The 21,624-nt window shown below is 50.8% G+C and overlaps 1 protein-coding gene across 6 annotated transcripts; it reads left to right on the plus strand.

The window, feature by feature from the left end:
- The first annotated feature begins 1,414 nt into the window (after window positions 1-1,414).
- Window positions 1,415-21,624, plus strand: FLCN (folliculin). Of its 6 annotated transcripts, none has more exons than XM_032431920.1 (13): window positions 1,429-1,449; window positions 3,804-3,924; window positions 6,052-6,324; window positions 7,575-7,721; window positions 9,183-9,404; window positions 10,672-10,832; window positions 12,367-12,458; window positions 14,062-14,252; window positions 16,355-16,468; window positions 17,278-17,401; window positions 18,437-18,568; window positions 18,672-18,777; window positions 19,664-21,624. In XM_032431920.1, exons 3-13 carry the CDS (start codon window positions 6,076-6,078, stop codon window positions 19,863-19,865), a joined length of 1,740 nt encoding a protein of 579 aa, XP_032287811.1. In that variant the 5' UTR covers window positions 1,429-1,449; window positions 3,804-3,924; window positions 6,052-6,075; the 3' UTR covers window positions 19,866-21,624. The 6 variants fall into 6 exon arrangements, with proteins under 6 accessions (XP_032287813.1, XP_032287812.1, XP_032287811.1 ...); XM_032431917.1 differs by having other exon boundaries at window positions 1,448-1,609; XM_032431919.1 differs by lacking the exon at window positions 1,429-1,449 and adding an exon at window positions 1,468-1,499.

Here is a 21,624-nt window from a genome sequence, read left to right on the forward strand (position 1 = left end):
AAATGATGTTTTCTCTTAGAAATTGTAAAGGCACAGCCACACAAGGAGGCTTGCACCTTTCCATTAAGGCTTTCAAAGAATTTTGCAAACTCAGTAAAATTCCAATATCTGAATTGTTGACGGCAAAAATAAAAAACAGAATTCCAAATCAGTACATCGTCGCGGGTTTTCTGTTGTTTGCTTCAAAAATTATCTTGTGACTTACGAGCCAATATATTATGTTTGTGCTGTCCAATATCATGAGAATTGGATTAGAAAGACTAAGTAAACATACAAAGGCAATGCCTAAACTCATTAACTCCCACACTCCTTAATCTTTTATCACACCAGTAAAGAGAGAAAACAAATTGCAATTTCATTCTTTCCTCTCTTCAGTGTAATGCGGAAATTCAAAGAAAGAAGTGATCGCGGTGATTTTAAGAAAAAATACAACCAGCTACTTCTACTTCCTAATGGTTGAGGCTTTTCCCCCAACACTCGACGACAACCACCTTGTGGACACCCCCTGCGGGAGCCATAGGGACCAGGACTCCGAGGTGAAGCGCCCACAGCGGAGGTCAGCGGTCTTTGGTCCGACCCGACGTAAGGTGGCAGCACCGTCTCGCAGCTCAAACGAGTTTCCTGTGGTCCAGGGTGTGATTCAAGTCCCTCTAGTTCTTCCCCCTAAGGGCCCACATCACATCATGCACCGAGGGCTTTACAATTAATCTTTAAGTAGACCGACTAACAGGCGCCCAAGTGTTAAAAATATATATTATTTAACAATTGACTAATATTTTTTAAAAACCGTGGACGTACTATTGTTCGGAGAGACCAGTGTATCACGCACATGCGCACTCCGCCGCACCCCACCTCCAGTTGCCGACCTAGCCTCCCAACGGCGACGCGCGGTTGCTCCACATCACGTGACGGCCCCCTCCCGGCCCCCTGCCCGCACGTCCCACAGAAGACGGGTTCCATCGGCAATTTAATCAAAGCCAACGGTGAAACCATAAGCCACTGCCCTGCTCTTTATAACGTCGAGACGTTCTATTTCTTTCTCTCTTCGGTGTGGACCGGGAGTACTAGGTTGGCTATATTTTCCCTCAAATCTCTTTCTTAAATGTTTTTTTAATTTTAAGTATTCCCCCCCCTCCTTGAAATGGTTTTGTCCACTAGCCCTGCCGGTGAGGCTGGAACCATTCCGTACTTCTCGGCGGGGGGAGGCGCGGAAGTCGGGCGGCGGAAGAGGCAGGTGTCGGGCAGCCGCTTCAGGTTCCCCGCCAGAGTTCGGAGTTGCCGGGCTCGCGCGGTCTTCTCGGGTGTGCGGGCTGGGCAAGGCCCCGCTCGCTTCGCGGTGCACAGGTGCGCTCGGCCAGCCCGCGCGCCCCCCCGCGGGGTGGACGGATGGTACGTCCCGGCCGAGTCACGCGCCTCGGGCTCGGCGCCGCAGCAGCAGCCGCGGCCCCGGTGAGTGAGGCTCCCGGGACCCGAGCTGAGGTTCCCCGGCCGGACGGGAGGTGCGGGGGCTCGCGAGGCCAGGCGGGCGTCCCGGCGGGGCTGGGCGCCAGAGGGCCGACGGGCTCGAAGAGGGGGCGCAGGGCGGGTCCTGTGAGGAAGACGCTGTCAGGTGCGCCGCGGCCCGAGCGCCGGAGCCGGGCTCGGAGCTCTCCCGGCCGGTGGGAATTCGTCTCCGCCGCGCCCCCGGGGGTCGGTGCCCGTGCGGGAGCGCGTCCCGGAGCGGCCACCTGGCTTGTCCAGGTCGTTGGAACCCGGGCTGTCGGGCTGCTTCGTGGAGGTTGAGGGGAGCCTGGCTTCCGGGAGGAGGGCTTAGGAAGGGACGGGTGGTGGCGGCAGGCGGGAGCCGCTGGGGGCGCGTCTGGGGGCGAGGAAGGGGAATGGGTCGGGCCTGAGGGCCTTGGAGAAGCCTGACAGCCTTCGGGGTAGCTGTGCGGCCCCAGTGCGCTTCGAGTTGGTGTGCGGTATTGGTGATCGGGGAGGTTAGGGGCCAGCGTGGAGGGGGTGGCCGAGAGCCTGAGATGTGGCGGGGGTGGCGGGGTGGCAGATCCACGGACGGTAAAGGGAGGAGGACCGTGACATGGGTATTCATACCCCGTCAGCGTCGTTGATTCTTTCTCCTTGAATGTTGCCAGGACACTGCACTCTTGGCCTTCCCTCCCACCCAGGTTTTGCCTTACCTCTGGGTTAGGGAAGAGGGTGTGTGTCATGATTCCTTTTCTGAGGCGGGCACTGTGATGAAGTGATAGGCCCAGATCAGTGCTCTCCAGGGTGGGTAGAAGACCGCATTTCTCTCTTGTTTTCTGGGTATTGTTGGACGCAGCCTTATCACCTGGAAAAAATACTTACCCAAAGATTGGCGCATTGTGGATTGAGGTTCCAGGTGATCAGCAGCAGCCACTGGAGGCAGAGAACAAGGAAGAAGGAGTTTGCTGAAAGGAGGCGCTGCTTCTCCAGCCCTTGGACACCTGGCACCACCCACGGTGTCCAGCCAGGGTGACAGTAGGGGCTCCCTGTCACAGCAGAGAAAGTGCTGGAGCCATTGGATTATCAACGTTGTTATGAAGAGATTGAGAAATAGTGGCACGTGACCGTGTTTGCCCTTCTGGTGTCATCAGGGAGCTTTGTAAACAGAAATCCAGGTGAAGTTGGTAGAAATAATAGAGCCACCGCGGTGTGAATGGGTTTGAGTTGGAAGTCATCCCCTGTGGAACGTTTCACCTTGGACTTGCTGGGATCCAGCTGCTGACCTAATGAGACTCCCCTAAAGAAGACTAGGTAAAGAAGCTGCAGGGAATTCTGGTGCTTGTTAATGGTTAAGAGCCATTATGATACTCTATTTGCAAAGTGCTCTTTGAGCCTCATTAGGAAGTGAGAATGAAATAGACCCAGGGCCGGGCCAGCGCCTCGGAAAAGGGCCCTACCCCTTCGAGGTATTTGGATCTTGCTTTGGGTATAAAGTTGAAGCGATAGGGAGCAGATTTCGGCTTCTTCCTTGGATTCTGGAAAGCTTGTTGGAAGGAAGGAAAGAACTGTTAGGCATACTCAAGCCAGTTTATTTTCTTCGGGAAACGTCTGGTACAGATTGGAAGTGGGAGCGAATAGAGAACTGACCTCCTGCTACTCAGAATTCTGATTGCACAAGTTGTGGTTAACCTGAGAGGTGCGGGTTGGCCTCTGTTTCTCAGCTTAAGGGTAGTTCTAGTAAGATATTTGACATCACTTGGCAGGTAAAGGCTGGAGACAGGGTTTTTTCTGTGTGACTTTGGAGTTAAGTGGTACCTCCCTGTCTTCCACTAGCTGCCTGGGGCTGTGGTACTCCTGATGGGGACTGCTTTTCTTTAAAAAAAACAAAACAAAACAAAAAATTATTAATAATTAAGTCTCCCATGTTGACCATGGACGCTGGGAAGTAGCTTAGCAACATCACCTCTGGTCTATCCTTCCCATCTGCGGAGGAGAGAAACTTGAAGGCCTAAGATCTGAAGGGTTAAATTGGCATGGTGTGGGTGCTGCCAGGACAGTCCTCTTGTAACCAAGAGTAGGAAGGATGAGGACCTTATATTTGTAAGTGTTTTGTATTTTTAAAAGATGTAAATGTATTTATGTTTAAAGAAGTCCTTTATGAAATAACGCCGTAGGGGTGCGGAAGTTCAGCTCAAAGTTTGGCTGCAGCGCAGCTTGCCATCAGCTACTGCTCAGAAGGCAAGAGGCCTGCTAAGCCGTTCAGATGCTGCTTGATGGTTTTATGTGCGCCACCAAGTGCGTTGCTCTTAGAATCCGCTCTTTTTTTTCCCCTCACCTAGAAAACGTCAGGCCTTAGACCTGCAGTATGGCCGCCGTTGCCCTGCCCGACTCACTTGGAAATGGCCTTGTGTGCTCTTGTCTAGGCGGGATGGTGCACGTGTGATTTTGCTGAGTTTAAAGGTTCGTGTGGATGCTCTACAGTAAACGGGGTGAACCTTAGCCAAGTGCTGCTTTCATGCGGATGTTTTGCTGGAAGGAACCTTATTTCTCTTTTATGCCTCTCAAAGGAAGATGTGGCCTTTCTCCAGGGTTAAAACCTCTGCCTTTGGGTCTCAGTGCTTCTTCCTCTGGGATTCTTACTCCATTGTCAGTCACCTCACTCCTCTTCCACAACAGATTGCTTAAACCATCATTTTCCTTGATCTCACCAGAGTGAGCCTGGTGGAACCTCTATTTAAATTTGGCTTATTTGATAAAATCTTTAAAAATAAAGTGAATTTGGCTTACTTGGGTCTCATGACACTAGGCTCTCAGACTCCGGTGTTCCCCATGCTTGTGCTCTAACCTTTCCTGCCCATAGATATCCTTGATGAGCTCTCTGCTTTCTGTGGCACCAGCTGTCCTCTCTCTATGGGCAGCTCCTCAATCCACTCATCTATCCAGAACTTTAATGTGGCACCTGCAGTGTGTGTCAGGAACTGTTGTAGCTAAGACCCCCACCCCCACCTTAGGGGACATTCATACAGGGAAACACAAACAGTGCAGTTTCCAGGAGAACTAAAATAAAGTGAGGACGGGAGAGAGTGATGCGATGGAAGTGAGCAGCTGCTCTGGGGGGCTGGTTTGGGAGACCTGTCAACAGGGACATGCAAGGAAGAAGTGAATGGTGAGGATGGTGAGTCAAGCAAAGGCCTTTGGAGTGTCCTGGACCTTCATCCTCCTCTCTGCTTCTGCGGTCCAGAATCTCCATGGAACTCAGAGTTTTCCAGCTAAATGCTCTGTCTCTTCAACTCTTTCTCCGCTGCCCACTTCCCTCTAAGGAATATCTTGTGCCCCAGCTCTCCTTATCTGCCGGGCACCCACAAGTCCCCATCTGATCCCCATGCCTGACTCACATCAGCCCAGCTCACTTTGTCTTGAGTTGTCTGTTTTGTGTTGGCCTCTGCCATTCCCACTGTCACTCGAGCGCCAACCCCTCCCTCAGGTACAAGGACAGGAGCAGTGGTAGTCGTGTCAGCTGAGAGGTTGTCTGCAAGATGCCGGGTGGGTGGCAGAGTTAGCGAGCAGGCTGGAGAAGGGAGGCTGCTGGGAGGACGCAGTGACGGACAGACCACTCAGGGTTTTGAGGATGCCGTCACCCGGGACTCGCTCCCCGGCCCCCACGCATGTTCACACTGGGTTCGGCTTCCTGGGCAGGTGCCTCTGACTGGTCAAGCCTTGGTCACACCCATATGGGGGGATGAGGACAGAGGATATCTTACCTTCTTTGGCTCCATAATGGGGGAGAGGGTCCCCAAAAGAGAAGGGTTGAATCCTGGCCACTGTCCACTGCTCAGATTTACCATATTTTTCATCAGAACCTATCAGAGACTCTCCAGCCTGAAGAAAATCAGCCTTCACTGTGGCCTAGAAGGGTCCCTAAAATCCACCTCCTTCTGGTCTTCTGCCCTCGTCCCCCAACTCTGTAGACCCCTTGTCATGCCCCTTCCTTGGCCCCATGGCTCCCTTCCTCCCTTCACCTCTCACTCAGAGAGCCCCTGTGCCCAAAATCACATCCCAGCTCCTCCAGTGAGTCTCGGCCCCACACCTGCCATACTTTTCTTCCCAAAGCTGTCACCATAGGAGAGCAGTCAGTTTGTCTGTCCCCTCCTAGAAGGTAAGCTCCATGAGGGCAACAGCATATTCCCCAGCACAGCAGCTGCTGATAGAATAAATGAGTCTCTCCTCCAGACCCCTGTGGCCTTGATCTCTGTCGTGTTTGCCACATTGTCCCTCGCGCTTGTGTTCTTCTCTGGGCTGACCACCTCCTAGCCCTGTCACAGCTATAACTGAAGGGTTTTTCGTGTGATCCTTGAATTACACTCTCCCTCCTCCATTGCAACTCCTGGTAGGCAGGGACCATGTTCTGTCTGCCGAGTTTTCCCCGCACCTGATGCCGGGCCCGCTGGCTGGTTGGCCGGCTGGCTGCCTGGGTGACCTTCCTTGCTGGCTGGGAAGCCTGCTGATGCGCCCCAGAGCAGCGGGTGGGCTCTGTGGTGCGGGCAGAGGCTGGCCGGCTGATGGTGTTTCCTCTCCTCCCCCACGCAGGCCTCCTGCTGTCTCCAGGACACCATGAATGCCATTGTCGCTCTCTGTCACTTCTGTGAGCTCCACGGCCCCCGCACTCTCTTTTGCACAGAAGTTCTGCACGCCCCGCTTCCTCAAGGGGCTGGGAATGGGGACAGCCCCAGCCAGGGCGAACAGGCCGAGGAGGAGGAGGGTGGCATTCAGATGAGCAGTCGGATCCGCGCTCACAGTCCAGCGGAAGGGGCCAGCGCAGAGTCCAGCAGCCCGGGGCCCAAAAAGTCGGACATGTGCGAGGCAAGTGTCTCTCAGGGTGTTGGAGGCGTTTCTTTTTGGACTGGGTGGGCGGGAGACCCTGTGGGACTAAGCAGTGGACGGGAAGGTGTGCAGACCATTCTTTGTGGGCCCTGTGGAATGTGATCGCTTCTTTCTGTGTCCCTTTAGTTCTTTCCCTTGATCCCAGCTTTAGTTTTTTCCACCCACCCCGTGCCAACATTGACAGTTGACGCAGTTGACATTTGCTTTTCAGCCCTTCCCTTTGCATGCTTGCATCTGCATCCTGGCCCATCCTTGGCTCCACTTCCCTCAGTCCAGTGTCGTGCAAGGTTTCCTCTTCCCGGGGGCCTGGCTCTTACTTTTGGTGTCGTTGTGTGAGCTCTAGGGAATGAAGTTTAAGTTCCCTCAACCGGCTGCTGCTTTGTGTGACAGACCCGAGTCGGGACCTGAAATCAGCAGTGGTGTGAGCCCTGCCACTGCAGGGTGAGCAGGAACCCAGCCACAGTAGTTTGGGTGCGCTGAGAAGCAGACGGCAGGCACAAGACTGATCTCTTTCTTGCTGGAAGCCCCTGTGGGGAGAGCCTTGCTGCTGGGAACAAGTCTGACGGCTGTGCAGGAGAGGAGGGAAGGAAAGGGTGCCGGACAGAGAGAGTCCTTGAGCTGGCATTGCCATGGGGACCGGCTGGCCACAGTACCGTCCTGGGCGGCCTCCGGGCGGGATAGCCTCTGGGATGCGAGGCCTCGGTGCTCGTGTGGCGGTGGCTCCCGAGGGGCAGCAGCCGGCACCAGCCAGGTCCACTCCCGAGCACGGGCTCTGAGCTTGTGTTCCCAGGGTGCCGCACCAGCCGCCTGAGGTCCCTGCGAGGTGGTTGTGTCAGGACCAAGGACAGAGGCTAGTCACACTCACTTGTGTGAGCCACTTTGCAACCCTGGGCCTCCGCCTTGCCTCCTGCAGAATGAGGCTTCTCGCTGTAATTATCTCATAAAGTTGCACTGTGGGCTAAATGAGACCGTGCATGCAGAGCTCTTTGTAATACCTGCTACATAAGTGCTCAGCAGATTAGATCTCGTATTCATACTCTTTGACGATTTTTGTGATCTGAGATCTTCAGAGATCTATTCGGGAAACATTGAGATCTTCAGAGAAGTGTAACTCTAGAAGCCTGTTATTTTTATAGGAAAATAGATTGGGTTTTCTCGTTCAGATGTGCATAAGAAAGTTTGTTGCCTGCTTCCTGACTAATTGGTTTTCTTCTCCTTCTTGGTGGCAGGGCTGCCGGTCCCTTGCTGCCGGACATCCCGGGTATATCAGCCATGATAAAGAGACCTCGATTAAATATGTCAGTCACCAGCACCCCAACCACCCCCAGCTCTTCAGCATCGTCCGCCAGGCCTGTGTACGGAGCCTAAGCTGTGAGGTGAGCACCGTGACCCTGGAGGGGACTCTGGGAATATCACACACACTCCCAGATGCCCCGAACAAGTTCACTCCCGGTTACGGAAAGGAAGACAGAGGTCAGTCCTTCCATGAAGAGGACGGGGGATCAGTGAGCAGGGAGCACGGAGCAGCCCCAGTTCTCTCGAACTCCAGAATAAGTTGGGTTGGACTCCAGTGTTCTGAACGGTTGCTAGCTTATCATTTCAGGCACCAAACTTTTGTTATGTGTCCATTCTTGATGAACATATTTCTAAGAAATTAACTATTTCTAGGTTACGTGGTTCACCATACCAGACATCACCTTTTTTATTGTCTCAATCATTGCTGTAAGCCTTAGTGGTTACCATGTACTCTCACTTCCCAAAAGGTGAATCAGTTTGTTCCTAAACTTCCTGGCTCCTGTTGTTGAATTCAAGTCTTAGCTCTTACGTTTTTTGGTTTTCTGGTTTTTGAGATTTATTTATTTATTTTAGAGAGAGAGAAAGTACACATGTGCACACATGAGTGGGTGGGGAGAGGGAGAGAGAATCTCAAGCAGACTCCATGCTGAGCACCAAGCCTGATGTGGGGCTTGATCTCACAACCCTGAGATCATGACCTGAGCTGAAACCAAGAGTCGCATGCCCAACCGACTGTGCCACACAGGTGTCCTTAGTTCTTATGTCTTTACCTGTCATGAAGAATTCATAAATCAGTTATAAAACTTCCCTTCTCCGTACCCACTTGATGAGATACAGTGAAGCCCCCTCTCAGTTTTAACTTACAGTTGCAGTGTGCCTACCTTCAGCTGGTTCCCTCTGTTTGATTTCCTACTACTAATTTTGATTCCTGCTGCTAATCTTTTTTTTTTCTTTTTAAGATTTTTTTTATTTATTTCCTGCTGCTGATCAGCTAGAAGCAGATGATTGTGCCTGATAGAATTGTGTATAAAGTAAGAGTGAATGTGTCATGAGGGAGACCTAACATCTGTCCTGTAAACAAAGTATGCAAATTTTATTGTATGGACTCTATAGTAACTGCTTTGACCTTCTTCAGTGTATTCCAAATGAGTGATGTTGGCCAATTTGAGTCTGGAATAGATACAATATTTTTTTCTTTTTTAATCATGTGTCAGTAGCTTGTTCATTTTTATTGCTGAGTAATATGTCATTCTATGACTATATGCCACAGCGTATGGAACAGGTACAATATTTGAACAGGAGTGATTTATGGCTCGGCGTAGAAAAAAGGTCATGAACCTACTTGACAGGCCCTTGCAATCCACGGTAATAAATGTTATCTTTAGAAAGTTTGATCCCAGAAGCAGATGAAAGCAGTTTTCCTCTCTTGTCCCCAGCTTTCCCTCTCTTCCCGTAATGAATGCTAGTGAATTAGTACAGAAAGATAAGTTGGAGGAGGAGGATTTGACCGTCACGACAGCAGGCAGTGTTGATTTTCGCAGGTCTGCCCTGGCCGGGAAGGCCCTATCTTCTTTGGGGACGAGCAGCATGGTTTCGTGTTCAGCCACACTTTCTTCATCAAAGACAGCCTGGCCAGGGGCTTCCAGCGCTGGTACAGCATCATCGCCATCATGATGGACCGGATTTACCTCATCAACTCCTGGCCCTTCCTGCTTGGGAAGATCCGAGGGATCATTGACGAACTGCAGGGCAAGGCACTCAAGGTGACCCCATGTACAGGGAGAGTGGGTGGCAGTCGGGGAGGAGCTTGGCACTGACGGGGGTCAGAGCGCAGGTGGCTTTATTATCTCTAGGTCTTGTGGCCGTTGCTCTGTCCGAATTGTGGTCTTCGACTTCAGAGTCAGGGCTGTGGCCATCAGTCCTGCTTGCTTCACTGGCCTCTCTTGAGTCCACTGTTGTCCCAGTTCCCATTCAGCTCTGGCTTCTTTACTGCGCTCACATGCCCTGGTGTCTTTGCTCCCTCTGGCCTTCATTTGGAAGCCTGTTCATGAAGCGTGTCGTAGACCATCACCAGCGTAGACCCCTAGCTGTGGCATCGCGTCTCTCAGAGTAGGCCCGGTTGTGCTGTGGTGACAAACAGCCCTCAAACCTCAGTGGCCTAAAACCACACTATTTGGGGGGTTTTTGTTCTGTTTTGTTTGGGTTTTTTGTTTGTTTTTTATGTTTTGTTTTGGGTTTTGGTGGAGTTTTTTGTTTTTGCTTTGTTTTTTGTTTGGAGAGAGAGAGAGAGCGGGGTGGGAGCAGAGGGACAGGGAGAGAGAGAATCCCAAGCAGCCTTCACGCCCAGCATGGAGCCTGACACAGGGCTTGATTCCATGACCCTGAGATCATGACCTGAGCCAAAAACCGAGAGCCCGATGCTCAACCGACTGAGCCACCCGGCGTCCCACAGTGTTTTGTTGTTGGTCGTGTTCTGTGTCCATTGCCGGGATGGGAGGACCTACTCGTTGTAGCCAGCCCAGCAGCTAGAGCAACATCCGTATCGGAACGTTGCTGATTTCCCTGCGAGAGGCCGTAGATGGTGCCGGAGGGCCTCGTTCCTCTCTCACCTCCGTGCCAGAACAGGGCACATGTCCCACCCGCACCAGGTCTCTCACTGAAAGCCTCCATGTGCTGGGACGGGGGGCAGGGGACTGGAAGGACGTGAAGAACAGCAGTGATGAGCACGCAAGCACGTGTACCACCTGAGTGCCCATCGGGTGCCTAATGAGTTGGTTGTGGGAGAGGATACAGGAGAAGTTCTTACCCGATTCCTCTTCCTCAGGTAGCTTCTCATTAAGCTGTGAGGCAGAAACCGTTCTGTTTGGGATGAGGAGACCAGAGGCACTTTCTGTGGCCTGCACCAGGACAGCAGAATGGGACAGCATCTTCCGGAGGAGGATCCAGGAAGTTGGCTGTGAACGAGCTGGCTCTGGGCTGCTCGGCTGCTTCTGTTTTGCTCAAAGGCCGCCCGTTCCCTTTGCATTTCAGGTATTTGAGGCAGAGCAGTTCGGCTGCCCGCAGCGCGCCCAGAGGATGAACACGGCCTTCACACCCTTCCTGCATCAGCGCAACGGCAACGCGGCTCGTTCGTTGACATCCTTGACGAGCGACGACAACTTGTGGGCATGCCTTCACACCTCCTTTGCTTGGTAACCACGTTTGCAGGGTCTCAGCGCCTGTTAGAGTGAGAGCAGTCACGGTGTACTGGGTGGGTGCCGCGTGAATCTGGGGAAACCGTCGTTGGCTGAGTTTCCCGAGTGCCTCTGTGCCGGGTACTTGTTGGCAGGCGCTGACCTGCGTCCTGCTTTTGCTCTAGGCGTCTTCCCTCGGGCATATAGAAAACAGACTGAGGGGGCCCTCGCTTCCCCATGTGTTTAAGATGATGCTCGCACGCCAAGAGCATGATCTCCCTTTTTTGTCTCCAACAACAGAGCTTTATGTCACACAGCCCTGTGGGTCAGGAATTTGGGAGTGGCTGGCCTGGATGGTTCTGGCTGGGCTGCTCAGGGGTTCATCAGTCAGGGCTGCAGCGGTCCAAGGTTTGCACTCCTCTTGCAGCTCGGTGCGGGCTGCTGGGGGCCCTTCCAGCACAGGCCGTCTGTTAGGAGTGTGCTGGGGCACTCAGACCTGCCTGATCAGGAGGAAAGGATTGCCTCCGTCTTCTGAATATCACCACAGTCTGTCCTCTGGCCTCAGATTGTTTCTCTTCCTTACATTGCAAGATGTACCTCTCCCAAAGACAGCCCCCAAATCCTCATCCTTGTGCAGCCGTGGCTACGAGTCTGGGGCCTCGACGCCTAAATCAGGTCCGGGTGCAGAGGAGGTGCGTACCTGGAACGAAGATCTTCGAGGGTAGTTCCTGAGGACCTACGAACAAAAGAGAAAGTCTCTGTCTCCCATGCCCTACAGAAAATCATCTAGGAGAGATTTTCAGACAGACCCACAGTAGAATAAACAGTACAGTGAACTGCATACTCTTATCATCCAGCTGTAGCAGTTGCCAACATTTTACTGCTTTTTCTGTCCCCTCCCTTTTTCTTGAAATACTTTTTTATTTTTATTTTATTTATTTATTTATTTATTTATTTGACAGAGACAGACACAGCGAGAGAGGGAACACAAGCAGGGGGTGTGGGAGAGGGAGAAGCGGGCTTCCTGCAGAGCAGGGAGCCCGATGCGGGGCTTGATCCCAGGACCCTGGGACCATGACCTGAACCGAAGGCAGACACTTAACCAACTGAGCCACCCAGGCGCCCCCTGAAATATCTTTTTTAAAGCAGATCTTCGTTGTATCATTTCAAATATAAAACCATATCCAACAAAATTGACAAATTCCTTAGCATCATCCAGCCCAATCCGTGTTCAGTTTTCCTGTTTTCTTGTTCAGGATTGATTTTTGAAATGGGATCAGATCACAGCGGCACAGCATGCACCTTGTTCTGTTCTTAGTCTAGAGCAGTTTCTCCGATGCCTCTGCCACAGATGCTCTTGTTGGGGGACCTGGGTCATTTGTCCTATAGAATGCTCCCTTTGGATTTGGCTGATTGTGACTTTGTGGGTCTGTGCAACATGATCTTCTCTACCCATATTTTCCGTGAACTAGTAGATCAAAAGGCTTGATAGGCTTCAGGTTCCATTTTCACTGTGGCCAGAAGACCTCATAGGTGGTGCTTTGCTCTCCAGGCTCCTGAAGGCGTGTGGCAGCCGGCTGACTGAGAAGCTCCTGGAGGGCGCGCCCACCGAGGACACCTTGGTCCAGATGGAGAAGCTTGCAGGTGAGCTGGGAGCGCTTGTGCTGGACACCTCTGCGTGCAGCGGCTGTCGGGGCCCATCTCACAGCCCCCCGGCCCTCCATCCTGTTGAAGGGGACCCTAGGATCAGTAACCTAGGAGGAACATCTGCAAGAGCTCGCCCTTTAGCCTTAGTGTTTTTACTGTGGTTTCCTGTCTCCTTTTTCTTGACAGTCACATGAAGGCATCTACCACCCTGGGCAGCCTGGGAAAGTCTGCTATTGAGGGCTGTTAGGCGGTGGGGAAGATGGATTGATGGAAGGCTTTCTTGTCCCTGTTGTATGATCCTCAGGTGCTTGCCCTCTCTAGACACTTGAACAGTAAAATGTTATGCTTCAGGTGGACCCAGGGTTTCCATCAACGGTGGTTCCCAAGCCTTACCAATGTCTGGGTAGTCCTCCCCAGGTTTTTGATTGGAGCTGCACATCTGGGGCTCAGGATCCTGTGTTTTAAGTAACTTCCCAGGGCATTCTGCTGTGGCGTGTACCAGCCCAGGAACCTCTGCTCTCAATCCTGGCTGAGCTGCTCCTTCGGAGATGATTTGATTTTTGGTGACCTAGGTCAGCACCCTCAGCTTTGGGCTTGGGTAAACCAGACTTGCGATGTATGTTGTGTGTAGTGTGTTACGAATAACACTTGACGTGCTTCAGGGTGCAGATAATTGGCCTTAATAAATTGGAACTGTTTCAAGGTTATTCCTGTAGTCAGGTGACTTTGCACGCACTTGGATTCCAGCATGCTTTCCTGAGTGGAAGAAAGGGAGTAGAGTTTCAGCGAGGGCAGAGTATGCTCCGAAAGACAAAACCTTTGTGGTCCACCTTCACGCCCTCGCGGATCAGCGGACCCTAGAACCATTTATTATTGTGATTTCAAATTTCTAGGGTAGTGAAGATGGCAAGGGTAGTCTGTTGGTGAGAGTATTTAGAGAGAGCCAAGTACATCAGAGCTTTTAGGAAAGAGACATGCAGGCATGCAGGGCTGTCATGTGTTAGACTGTATTTTAGTCCGGAGCACACACTTTGGATTTGGACAGACCTGGCTTCAGATCCTGGCTCTGCTCCTCTCGCACGTTCTGTGACCAGACAAGACCTCTTCCCTGTGGATCTCACTTGGATTATGGAGTGAAGATGTCCTTAGTTGTGATGGTTGTCACAGAGATTAATGGAAATAACAAGTATTTCTTTTTCTGTAAAATGGGGAGAGTACTGACCTCAGGACAGTTGAAAGGAGGAAGTGAAATAATGTGTGGAAGCCTTTAGAATAGTGCCTGAGTGGGAAGTGGGAAGTGAACGAGCTATCCTCCTTCTCGTTGTTGCTTTGAATCATCCCACGACCACGAGCAGCTCACAGTCTCGCGGGTGCCTGCCTCGTAATGCAGCGTGAGGCTTTGAGCTGAGTAAGTAAGTAAACAGACTTGGCCCTCCCTGCTCCCCGCAGGGCTGCGAGGACAAATGGTATAGATACTGGCCCAAACCAGAAATCAGGAATGCCTTGGGCTAAAGTGGACACCACAGCGCTGTTGCATCTGGGGAGTGAAGGCATCCAGGGACAGCATGTTTCATAAATGTCTTTGTTGTCCGTCTTGCAGACTTGGAAGAGGAATCCGAAAGCTGGGACAACTCCGAGGCTGAAGAGGAGGAGAAAGCTCCTGTCTTGCCAGAGGGTGCAGAGGGGCGGGAGCTGACCAAGTGCCCAACAGATTCTTCCTTGCTCTCAGACTGTGGAAACTGGCAGCCCCGAAAGTTGTCTGTCTTTAAGTCCCTTCGGCACATGAGGCAGGTAGGCGGCAGAGGGGTAGACCCCCATTCAGAAACTGTGGAGAAGAGCCCAGTCCCCTCCTTCTCATCCAGCACACTTTGTCCTTTAGGCCCAGGATGTTCAGACCCAGTGGGGATTGATTGGTTAGGAGTAACCAAAAACCCTCGATGGCTGGCCAAAGACAGCTGGGGCTGTGTGGGGTATCTCGGCCACAGGCACAGTGCTCCCCTTTTAGTGCTGACGTAGGTGTCTTTTATACAGAAAGCCCTGCATGGTTGGCTTCTCATGGTCCTCTGACCTTGTCATGCTGGAACCTTTTAAAGGAAATGCTGTTCATGGCACTGTTGGTTTGCGTGCGGCCTTAGACGCTTTGCAAAGTGCAAATTATGGCCTTCTTGCAGAAAATTGGAAGGAATCTGGATGTCCATCCATAGGAATTGCACCCAAACAATGGAATGTCCTTAAATACAGAGAGGAAACCATCCAACATATCATACAGGGTGGTGTGCGTGTTTATATACATGCGTGCTGGAGACAGGCCTCACACAACAGTGTCGGCCATGGTTATGTTCGGTTGGACGGGAAGAAGAGATGACAAGATTACAAGGGCAGTCCCTTTTTATGTTTTTCTGTGATTACTTTTACAATGAGCATGAGTTTTAACAAAAGATAGTTATTTCTGTTTTGAAAAATGGAGTAAAGACTGATTTAATGGCAGATGCTCTGTGGGGCTTCTGAATGAGGAACATTCACCCACCAAAACCGTGTATTTGGCTAAAATCATCCTTGTCGATTGCTTACGTGGATTAAAGTTAGAAGGAATCTTCAATCCCAGGGGAGGTGGGGGTATTTTGAAGCTATAGGAGTTTTGGAAAATGTAGTATTTCTAGCCTCCCCCTTTTTTTTAAAAAGCCATCTTATAAGTTACAGGATAACAGACTGAACTTCCCCAAAACTCCAGTGTCAGAGAAGTTACAAAGAGTCAGGTGGACAGAGGGACTGTTCTGGCATAAAACGGGGTAGACAGCAGAATAAATGAAACAGTCTTTGATCCTTAAGGGACTCCTGGATTGAAAGAAAACAGCTGTCAAGGACATTGTTAGAGATGTGGGGCTGCGGATACTGGGTTGATGGCACATCTGTGTGGTGTTTCTGGGGGTGGTGTGTCCTGGGGTTCTGTAGGAGAGCCCTTGTCCTTCCTGGGTCCTGAAGCGTCATGCTGCCTGTCCCTTACTTTGACGTGATTCGGCAAAATGGTGTAGAGAGAGAGAGAAAGTGAATGTTGCAAATAGCTAACACATTTTCTTTTTTTTTTTTTTTTAATTTTTATTGTTATGTTAATCCCCATACATTACATCATTAGTTTTAGATATAGTGTTCCATGATTCATTGTGTGTGCATAACACCCAGTGCTCCATGCAGAACGTGCCCTCCTCAATACCCATCACCAGGCTAACCCATCCTCCCACCCCCCTCCCCTCCAGAACCCTCAGTTTGTTTTTCAGAGTCCATCGTCTCTCATGGTTCTTCTCCCCCTCCGATTTCCCCCCCTTCATTCTTCCCCTCCTGCTACATTCTTCTTCTTCTTTTTTTCTTTCTTAACATATATTGCATTATTTGTTTCAGAGGTACAGATCTGAGATTCAACAGTCTTAGCTAACACATTTTCTGTTTCAAGGTTTTTGTTTGTTTTAAGATTTTTATTTATTTGACAGAGAGAGGGAGAGATGGCTAGAGAGGGAACACAAGCAGGGGGAGTGGGAGAGGGAGAAGCAGGTTCCTGGCCGAGCAGGGAGCCCAATGCGGGGCTCAATCCCAGGACCCAGGGATCGTGACCCGAGCTGAAGGCAAACGCTTAACAACTGAGCCACCCAGGCGCCCCTTCTGCTTCAAGTTTTTAAAAATAAAATTGGGGAAAAGATCCTACAGTGTGCCAGGGCTTTGGGATCGGGCTTCCAGGTGCTCATTCAGAGGCCTCCACCTGCCTCCTCCTGACTGCGGGCAAGTCAGCCTGCCCTTCTCTCTCTTCAACCCATCTTCCTTCACTCTACAGAGAACACACAGATAATTTTGGTTGCACAAAAGAAAATTCAGGGCAGAAAGCACTGAACTGTATTTTTCAGGTCCTGGGTGCCCCGTCCTTTCGCATGTTGGCCTGGCATGTTCTCATGGGGAACCAAGTGATCTGGAAAAGTAGAGACGCAGACCTTGTCCAGTCAGCTTTTGAAGTTCTTCGGGTAAGAGTAGCTTTTCTTGTAAGTGTTTTATAGCGGGACGGTGTTTGCCTAGGTTTTTTTTTTTTTTAAATCCTGACCGTGGGTGTTAATGTTAGGATTCAGGGATGGCTCGGTCCAAAGGTTCATGCCTGAATCTGAGATCTGTGCTTTTTCTCCACTGTTGAAAATGGCAGTCCTCAATGGTTGTTATTTCCAGTGGAAGGAGTCTGTGCTATCTTGATAGAGTGATAACTAACTACCCTACCCCCAACCCCCGGATCCCTCTAAGAAGCCATTGGCATGGTTCACAGCTGCCTTAGAAGCAGGTTTGGGTCATCACATGTCCCTGTGCACAGAACATTCCTGATGAGTCAGGTGAGATGCGGGTCTACCATGCTGTCTGCACCTCAGAGATGTAGTGGGTGCCAAGGCCCAGGTCTGGCTGATGATATTTAAGTCCCCAGAAACCTTGTTCATGCCTAATATCTGCCTAGGCCTGTGAGGGCACAAAATGAGTATGACAGAATCTCTCAAAAAGCTTATAATCTCTTTGTGGAGTGAGGGAAGAGAGACAGACATCTGAGAAGTCAAAGAATAATAGAAAGATTAATACCACAAAACAAGAGGTAGCACAAATCCTGTATGACTGATTGCTGGATTAGGAGTTGGGGCCATGGAGGAGACACCCCAGTGGGGCCAAGTGACCAGGAACACCTTCTGGGAGGAGAGAGGCTTTAGACCGACTGCGGAGGGCACACGGGGGTGGGTGATGGTGACGGGCGGGGCATGTTCCAGCTGGCATCAGATCCGAGTCACTGTGTCCTCTCTAGACGATGCTGCCAGTGGGCTGTGTCCGCATCATCCCTTACAGCAACCAGTATGAGGAGGCCTACCGCTGCAACTTCCTGGGGCTCAGCCCACACGTGCAGATCCCCTCCCACGTGCTGGCCTCAGGTACATCCCTCTCCTGTCTGAGCCAAGGTCCTGAACCTGCGGGCTCAGAAGTGGAACTGCGTCTTAGCTGTGGATCTGAGGATGCTGCCTGTGGGAATGCTGGCTGCTCAGAAGCAGGAGGACCAGCTTTCCCAGTGGCTTTGGCCTCTGTTTTCTGTCTTTAAAATGGGCGAGGGTTGGACAGGACAGCCTCAGAGTGAGGGTGGCTTGCTGGGCGTGGTTCTTGGTGGAGGGCAGGTTACAGTCATGGGAATGGAAACAACACAGACGGATGTCAGAGGTTTGTCGTGCTGTTCTGCCAGCAAGATTCGGGAGGCAGCTCTTTTCTTGTCTGTGCCTTAAATCCAGCCTTGACATTCACTAGTACAGCAGGGCCTGGCTCTGCCCTCAGCACAGACAGGCTTACTCCTCTGGGCTGAGAGCCAGGAATCTAATCAGCATCCTTGTCTTTGGTTTGAGGAGCTCAGGAGTCTGCTTGGGTAGAAATCCCAGGCTCCCCGGGCAAGCCAGTGGCCTCCCCGAGCACTCTGAGAGACGGCCGGAAGCCCGATCGGCGGGGCGTTTGGTGCCCAGCAGTCCTGAGCTGCCACTGCGTTCAGCATCCCAGGCTGGGTCCTGAGTCCCTGAGAGGCAGCACCTTTTTTGGAACACAGGCTCCTGTTTTCAAAGATGAGCTTGAAATTCTTAACCACTCCTGGCAGTATGACCTTGAGCCAAACCACTTAGCTTCTTTGACTCTCTTTCCCTGTCATAAAATGGGACTAACGTTGGGACCGCCGTCACAGGGCTGTTTGGCATTAAGTGAATTCAGATACATAATTAGTAGTTACTGGAATATAACACAGTAACTGAGGCAAGAGGCAGCCCTTAACTCTGCTAACAGATACACTGCAGAAGGTTTTCAGTGGCCAGGCGTTAGGGAGGCGGCTTTCCGCTCTTAGATCCGAGACGGACTTGGGAGCGTTGGTGGCGGGAAGCAGGCTGCCTGGGGGCAGAGGCTTGCCTTCCAGCGCGGTGCGTTTTGTGCTGCTGCAGAATTTGCTGTCGTCGTGGAGGCCCATTCAGCCCCTCGCTCCAGCCTCCACCCAGCCGGGTGCGAGGATGACCAGTCCCTCAGCAAGTACGAGTTTGTTGTGACCAGTGGAAGTCCTGTAGCTGCGGACCGAGGTGGGTGCTGCCGAGCCGCCTCCCTTTCACCACGGTGAGTGGGGAGAAGAACGCTGAGGCTGCCTCTCGCTCGCCCATGCTGACAACCCACCCTTGTTCCCAGTTGGCCCCACCATCCTGAATAAGATGGAAGCAGCTTTGACCAACCAGAATCTGTCTGTGGGTGTGGTGGACCAGTGCCTCGTCTGCCTTAAGGAAGAGTGGATGAAGTAAGCACACCCCGCGTTGGCCCCGGGAGTCTGCTTTCTCATGGGGGTGCTGGGCAGCAGGAGCGGTTACGTTCTGCTGGCAAGAACCGGGAGCTATTTTCAGAAAAAGTTGTGACCTCCCTGAGAAGTGGGGTAGAATAGAGATTCAGAGCAGGAGTTCGAATAGCATCTTTGCCATTTAGTCTCTTAGCTGGGTGACCTTGAGCAAGGTCGGCACTCCTGGTCCTCACGATGCTCCTCTGTGAGATGGCGGTGACACCTGCCTCCAAGAGAAGCAGTGAATTTTGCTGCTTAATTAACTTTAAAAATCTGAAAGCCACGGGCATCTGGGTGGCTCAGCCGGTAAACATCTGCCTTCGGCTCAGGTCATAATCTCAGGGTCCTGGGATTGAGTCCCGAGTCGGGCTCCCTGCTCAGCAGGGAGCTGATTCTCCCTCTCCCTCTTCCCCTCCTCCCCACTCGTGCTCCGTCTCTCTTTCTCAAGTAAATAAAACCTTTAAAAAAAAAAAAAAAATCTGAAAGCCAGATGACAGATGTTTCTTTTCTGTAAAAGCTAGACTAGTTATTTATTTTCTTAATAAGTTTCCTTTAGTAATTTTTTTGTGAAATTCAGTTAGACATTGTCCTGATTTCCAATAATACAATGAAGCTAAGGAGCCACAAATTCCTTTAATGAATTTAAAAGAAAATGGGCTTTTCCCCCCATTTTGAGGCAGCGGCCTCATTACGCAGGGTTAGAACTGCCAGGCCGGGGAGAGGTGCTGGAGCGTGCTGGGTCCTGAGCCGCCACTCTGTGTGCTGGCCTTGAAGCCATTAGGCCTCGGGCCCTGAACCGTGGTGTGATTTTGCTGTGGTATCTGAGCATTGTGTTTTTGGTTTTCTTCAGCAAAGTGAAGGTCCTTTTCAAATTCACCAAGGTGGACAGTCGGCCCAAAGAGGACACGCAGAAGCTCCTGAGTATCCTCGGAGCATCTGAAGAGGACAATGTCAAGCTGCTCAAGTTCTGGATGACGGGCCTGAGCAAAACCTACAAGTCCCACCTCATGTCCACGGTCCGCAGCCCCACAGCCTCAGAGCCTCGTAATTGACCCCACTGTGGGAACATGAGCCCGTGCTCACCTTCGCAGAAGTGATTACCATCCCCGCCACTGAACTCAAGGATGGGTCTCTGACGGCAGTCACACACTGCTTTTGTTTCTGAACTGCCGGCATGGAGTTCTTTCCTAGCAAGCAGTGGAAACCCTCGGGGCTGAACCTTGCCTTCCGTGTGGGATTTGGACCTGGTATAGTTTTCGGCACCATTCCACAAGCTGTTTGAATTGCTCTACCCTAAAGAGGGCCGTGGGAGACTTGGGACAGTAGGTCCCCTGTGTTTGAGCACTCTATGAGAGAAGACTAAGGAGGACATGCATCTTATGTCTCTCAAGGATTTAGACTCAAAATTTATAGGAAAAACATGTCAGGCTAGTCCCAACTTGGGTATTTTGGCTGCAGTAACAAACCTCTCAAGGTTCATGTTTGAACCTTTCTATTCTGATATTCAAGACTTCCAGGTTTTATATATGTTTGTATATGTTGTATGTTTTGCTACGGTTGTGAATTTTCAGGACATGTGCCGATCCTTAGTCATCGTTAGTAATCTGGTTTTGAGCTCTGGGAATGGCTTTTGGGGTGGAATAGATGTTTCCTCATTTTTGGGCCCTTTGGGATTCATGTTCTGGAACCATGTGACTACGAAGTCTTCTGGCCATGCTCCCCTATGATTGCTTTGACATTTCCCTGTAGCTTGAGGACAGGCCCCTGATCTTTTTTTTTTTTACACAAAGGTGATACTTTGCTGAAATGTCAGATGGAGCCATTTGACTTGCCTAACTCACTGGATGTGGAGTTGAGAAACCCACCATGGTTTTATTCCATGTCACTTTGCCCTTTATTGCTTCTTTAAACATTTAGATTTGGCTACAGGTAACAATTTTCAGAGTATGGTGATTTAAGATAGTTTCATCATCCCAGCATGCACTTTTAATAAGGATTCATGGCTTGGAGGGATTTTTCCAGCAGATTTGCTGATTTGTTTATAGTTTTTTTGGTGTGTTTGCTTAATTTATATTTAACATGGAAACTAAGTTTATATGACTAGGTATCTATCATGCAGGAACATTGAAACACAATAAAGATGTATTTTTATAAACTGTTGACTACAAGGTTTTGTTGGTTTGATAACCTAGAATTTCCATGGGATCAGTCACAGAAAATACTATGGCTAAAATAACACCTATGATGGAACTATTTTGAAACTCTGGGGTCTGTTAAAGGCTTGCAAATTCTAGAAGACTTGGACTGTACATTGTGGTTACTTTTGATCAATTTCAGCTCGGAGCACAGTAGCACTGCCCATCCCCTGCCCCCAGCCACAGAGCAGGTGTGCGGGTGTTCCCGGACGGGGCTGCATATACCATATGGGAGCTATGGTGGGTGAAAAGGAGCCTAGACTACAACTATGGGGGAATCTGCGCTCTGATTACTGGTTGTTGCTTCTGATCACAGTGGTGCAAAGAGCCTGGCAGTCACTGTTGCAAGCCCTTACCCTCTGGCTGCCAGGAGACTTAATGGTCCAGTGCCCTTTCCCCTCCTTCAGCGTGTGTGTGTGTGTTTCCCCTTTCAGGAAATTCAGGACAAAAAACAAGGCATTCAAAAACAAGTGCATATACAGGGGATATAAGAAACTGTGCATGCCCAAGGAAGGGCTCAGAAAAGACCTGAGAAAAATGTAGGTTTATACTTCAGTCTGATCCTTGGCAAAGAGAAAGCCTACAACCATAAAAATAAAAGACAAAAAAACAGAAC

The sequence above is a fragment of the Phoca vitulina genome, unplaced genomic scaffold (assembly GCF_004348235.1).
Source record: "Phoca vitulina isolate PV1807 unplaced genomic scaffold, GSC_HSeal_1.0 scaffold47, whole genome shotgun sequence".
In the NCBI taxonomy this organism is placed as follows: domain Eukaryota; kingdom Metazoa; phylum Chordata; class Mammalia; order Carnivora; family Phocidae; genus Phoca; species Phoca vitulina.

Bases quoted from the DNA above. Each gene is read 5' to 3' on its own strand.
- FLCN (XM_032431922.1), top strand. From the start codon at position 6,076: ATGAATGCCATTGTCGCTCTCTGTCACTTCTGTGAGCTCCACGGCCCC. The intron at 17,402-18,436 runs GTACATCCCTCT...GTGCTGCTGCAG, and splicing joins CTCCCACGTGCTGGCCTCAG to AATTTGCTGTCGTCGTGGAG. The intron at 18,569-18,671 runs GTGGGTGCTGCC...CCTTGTTCCCAG, and splicing joins TCCTGTAGCTGCGGACCGAG to TTGGCCCCACCATCCTGAAT.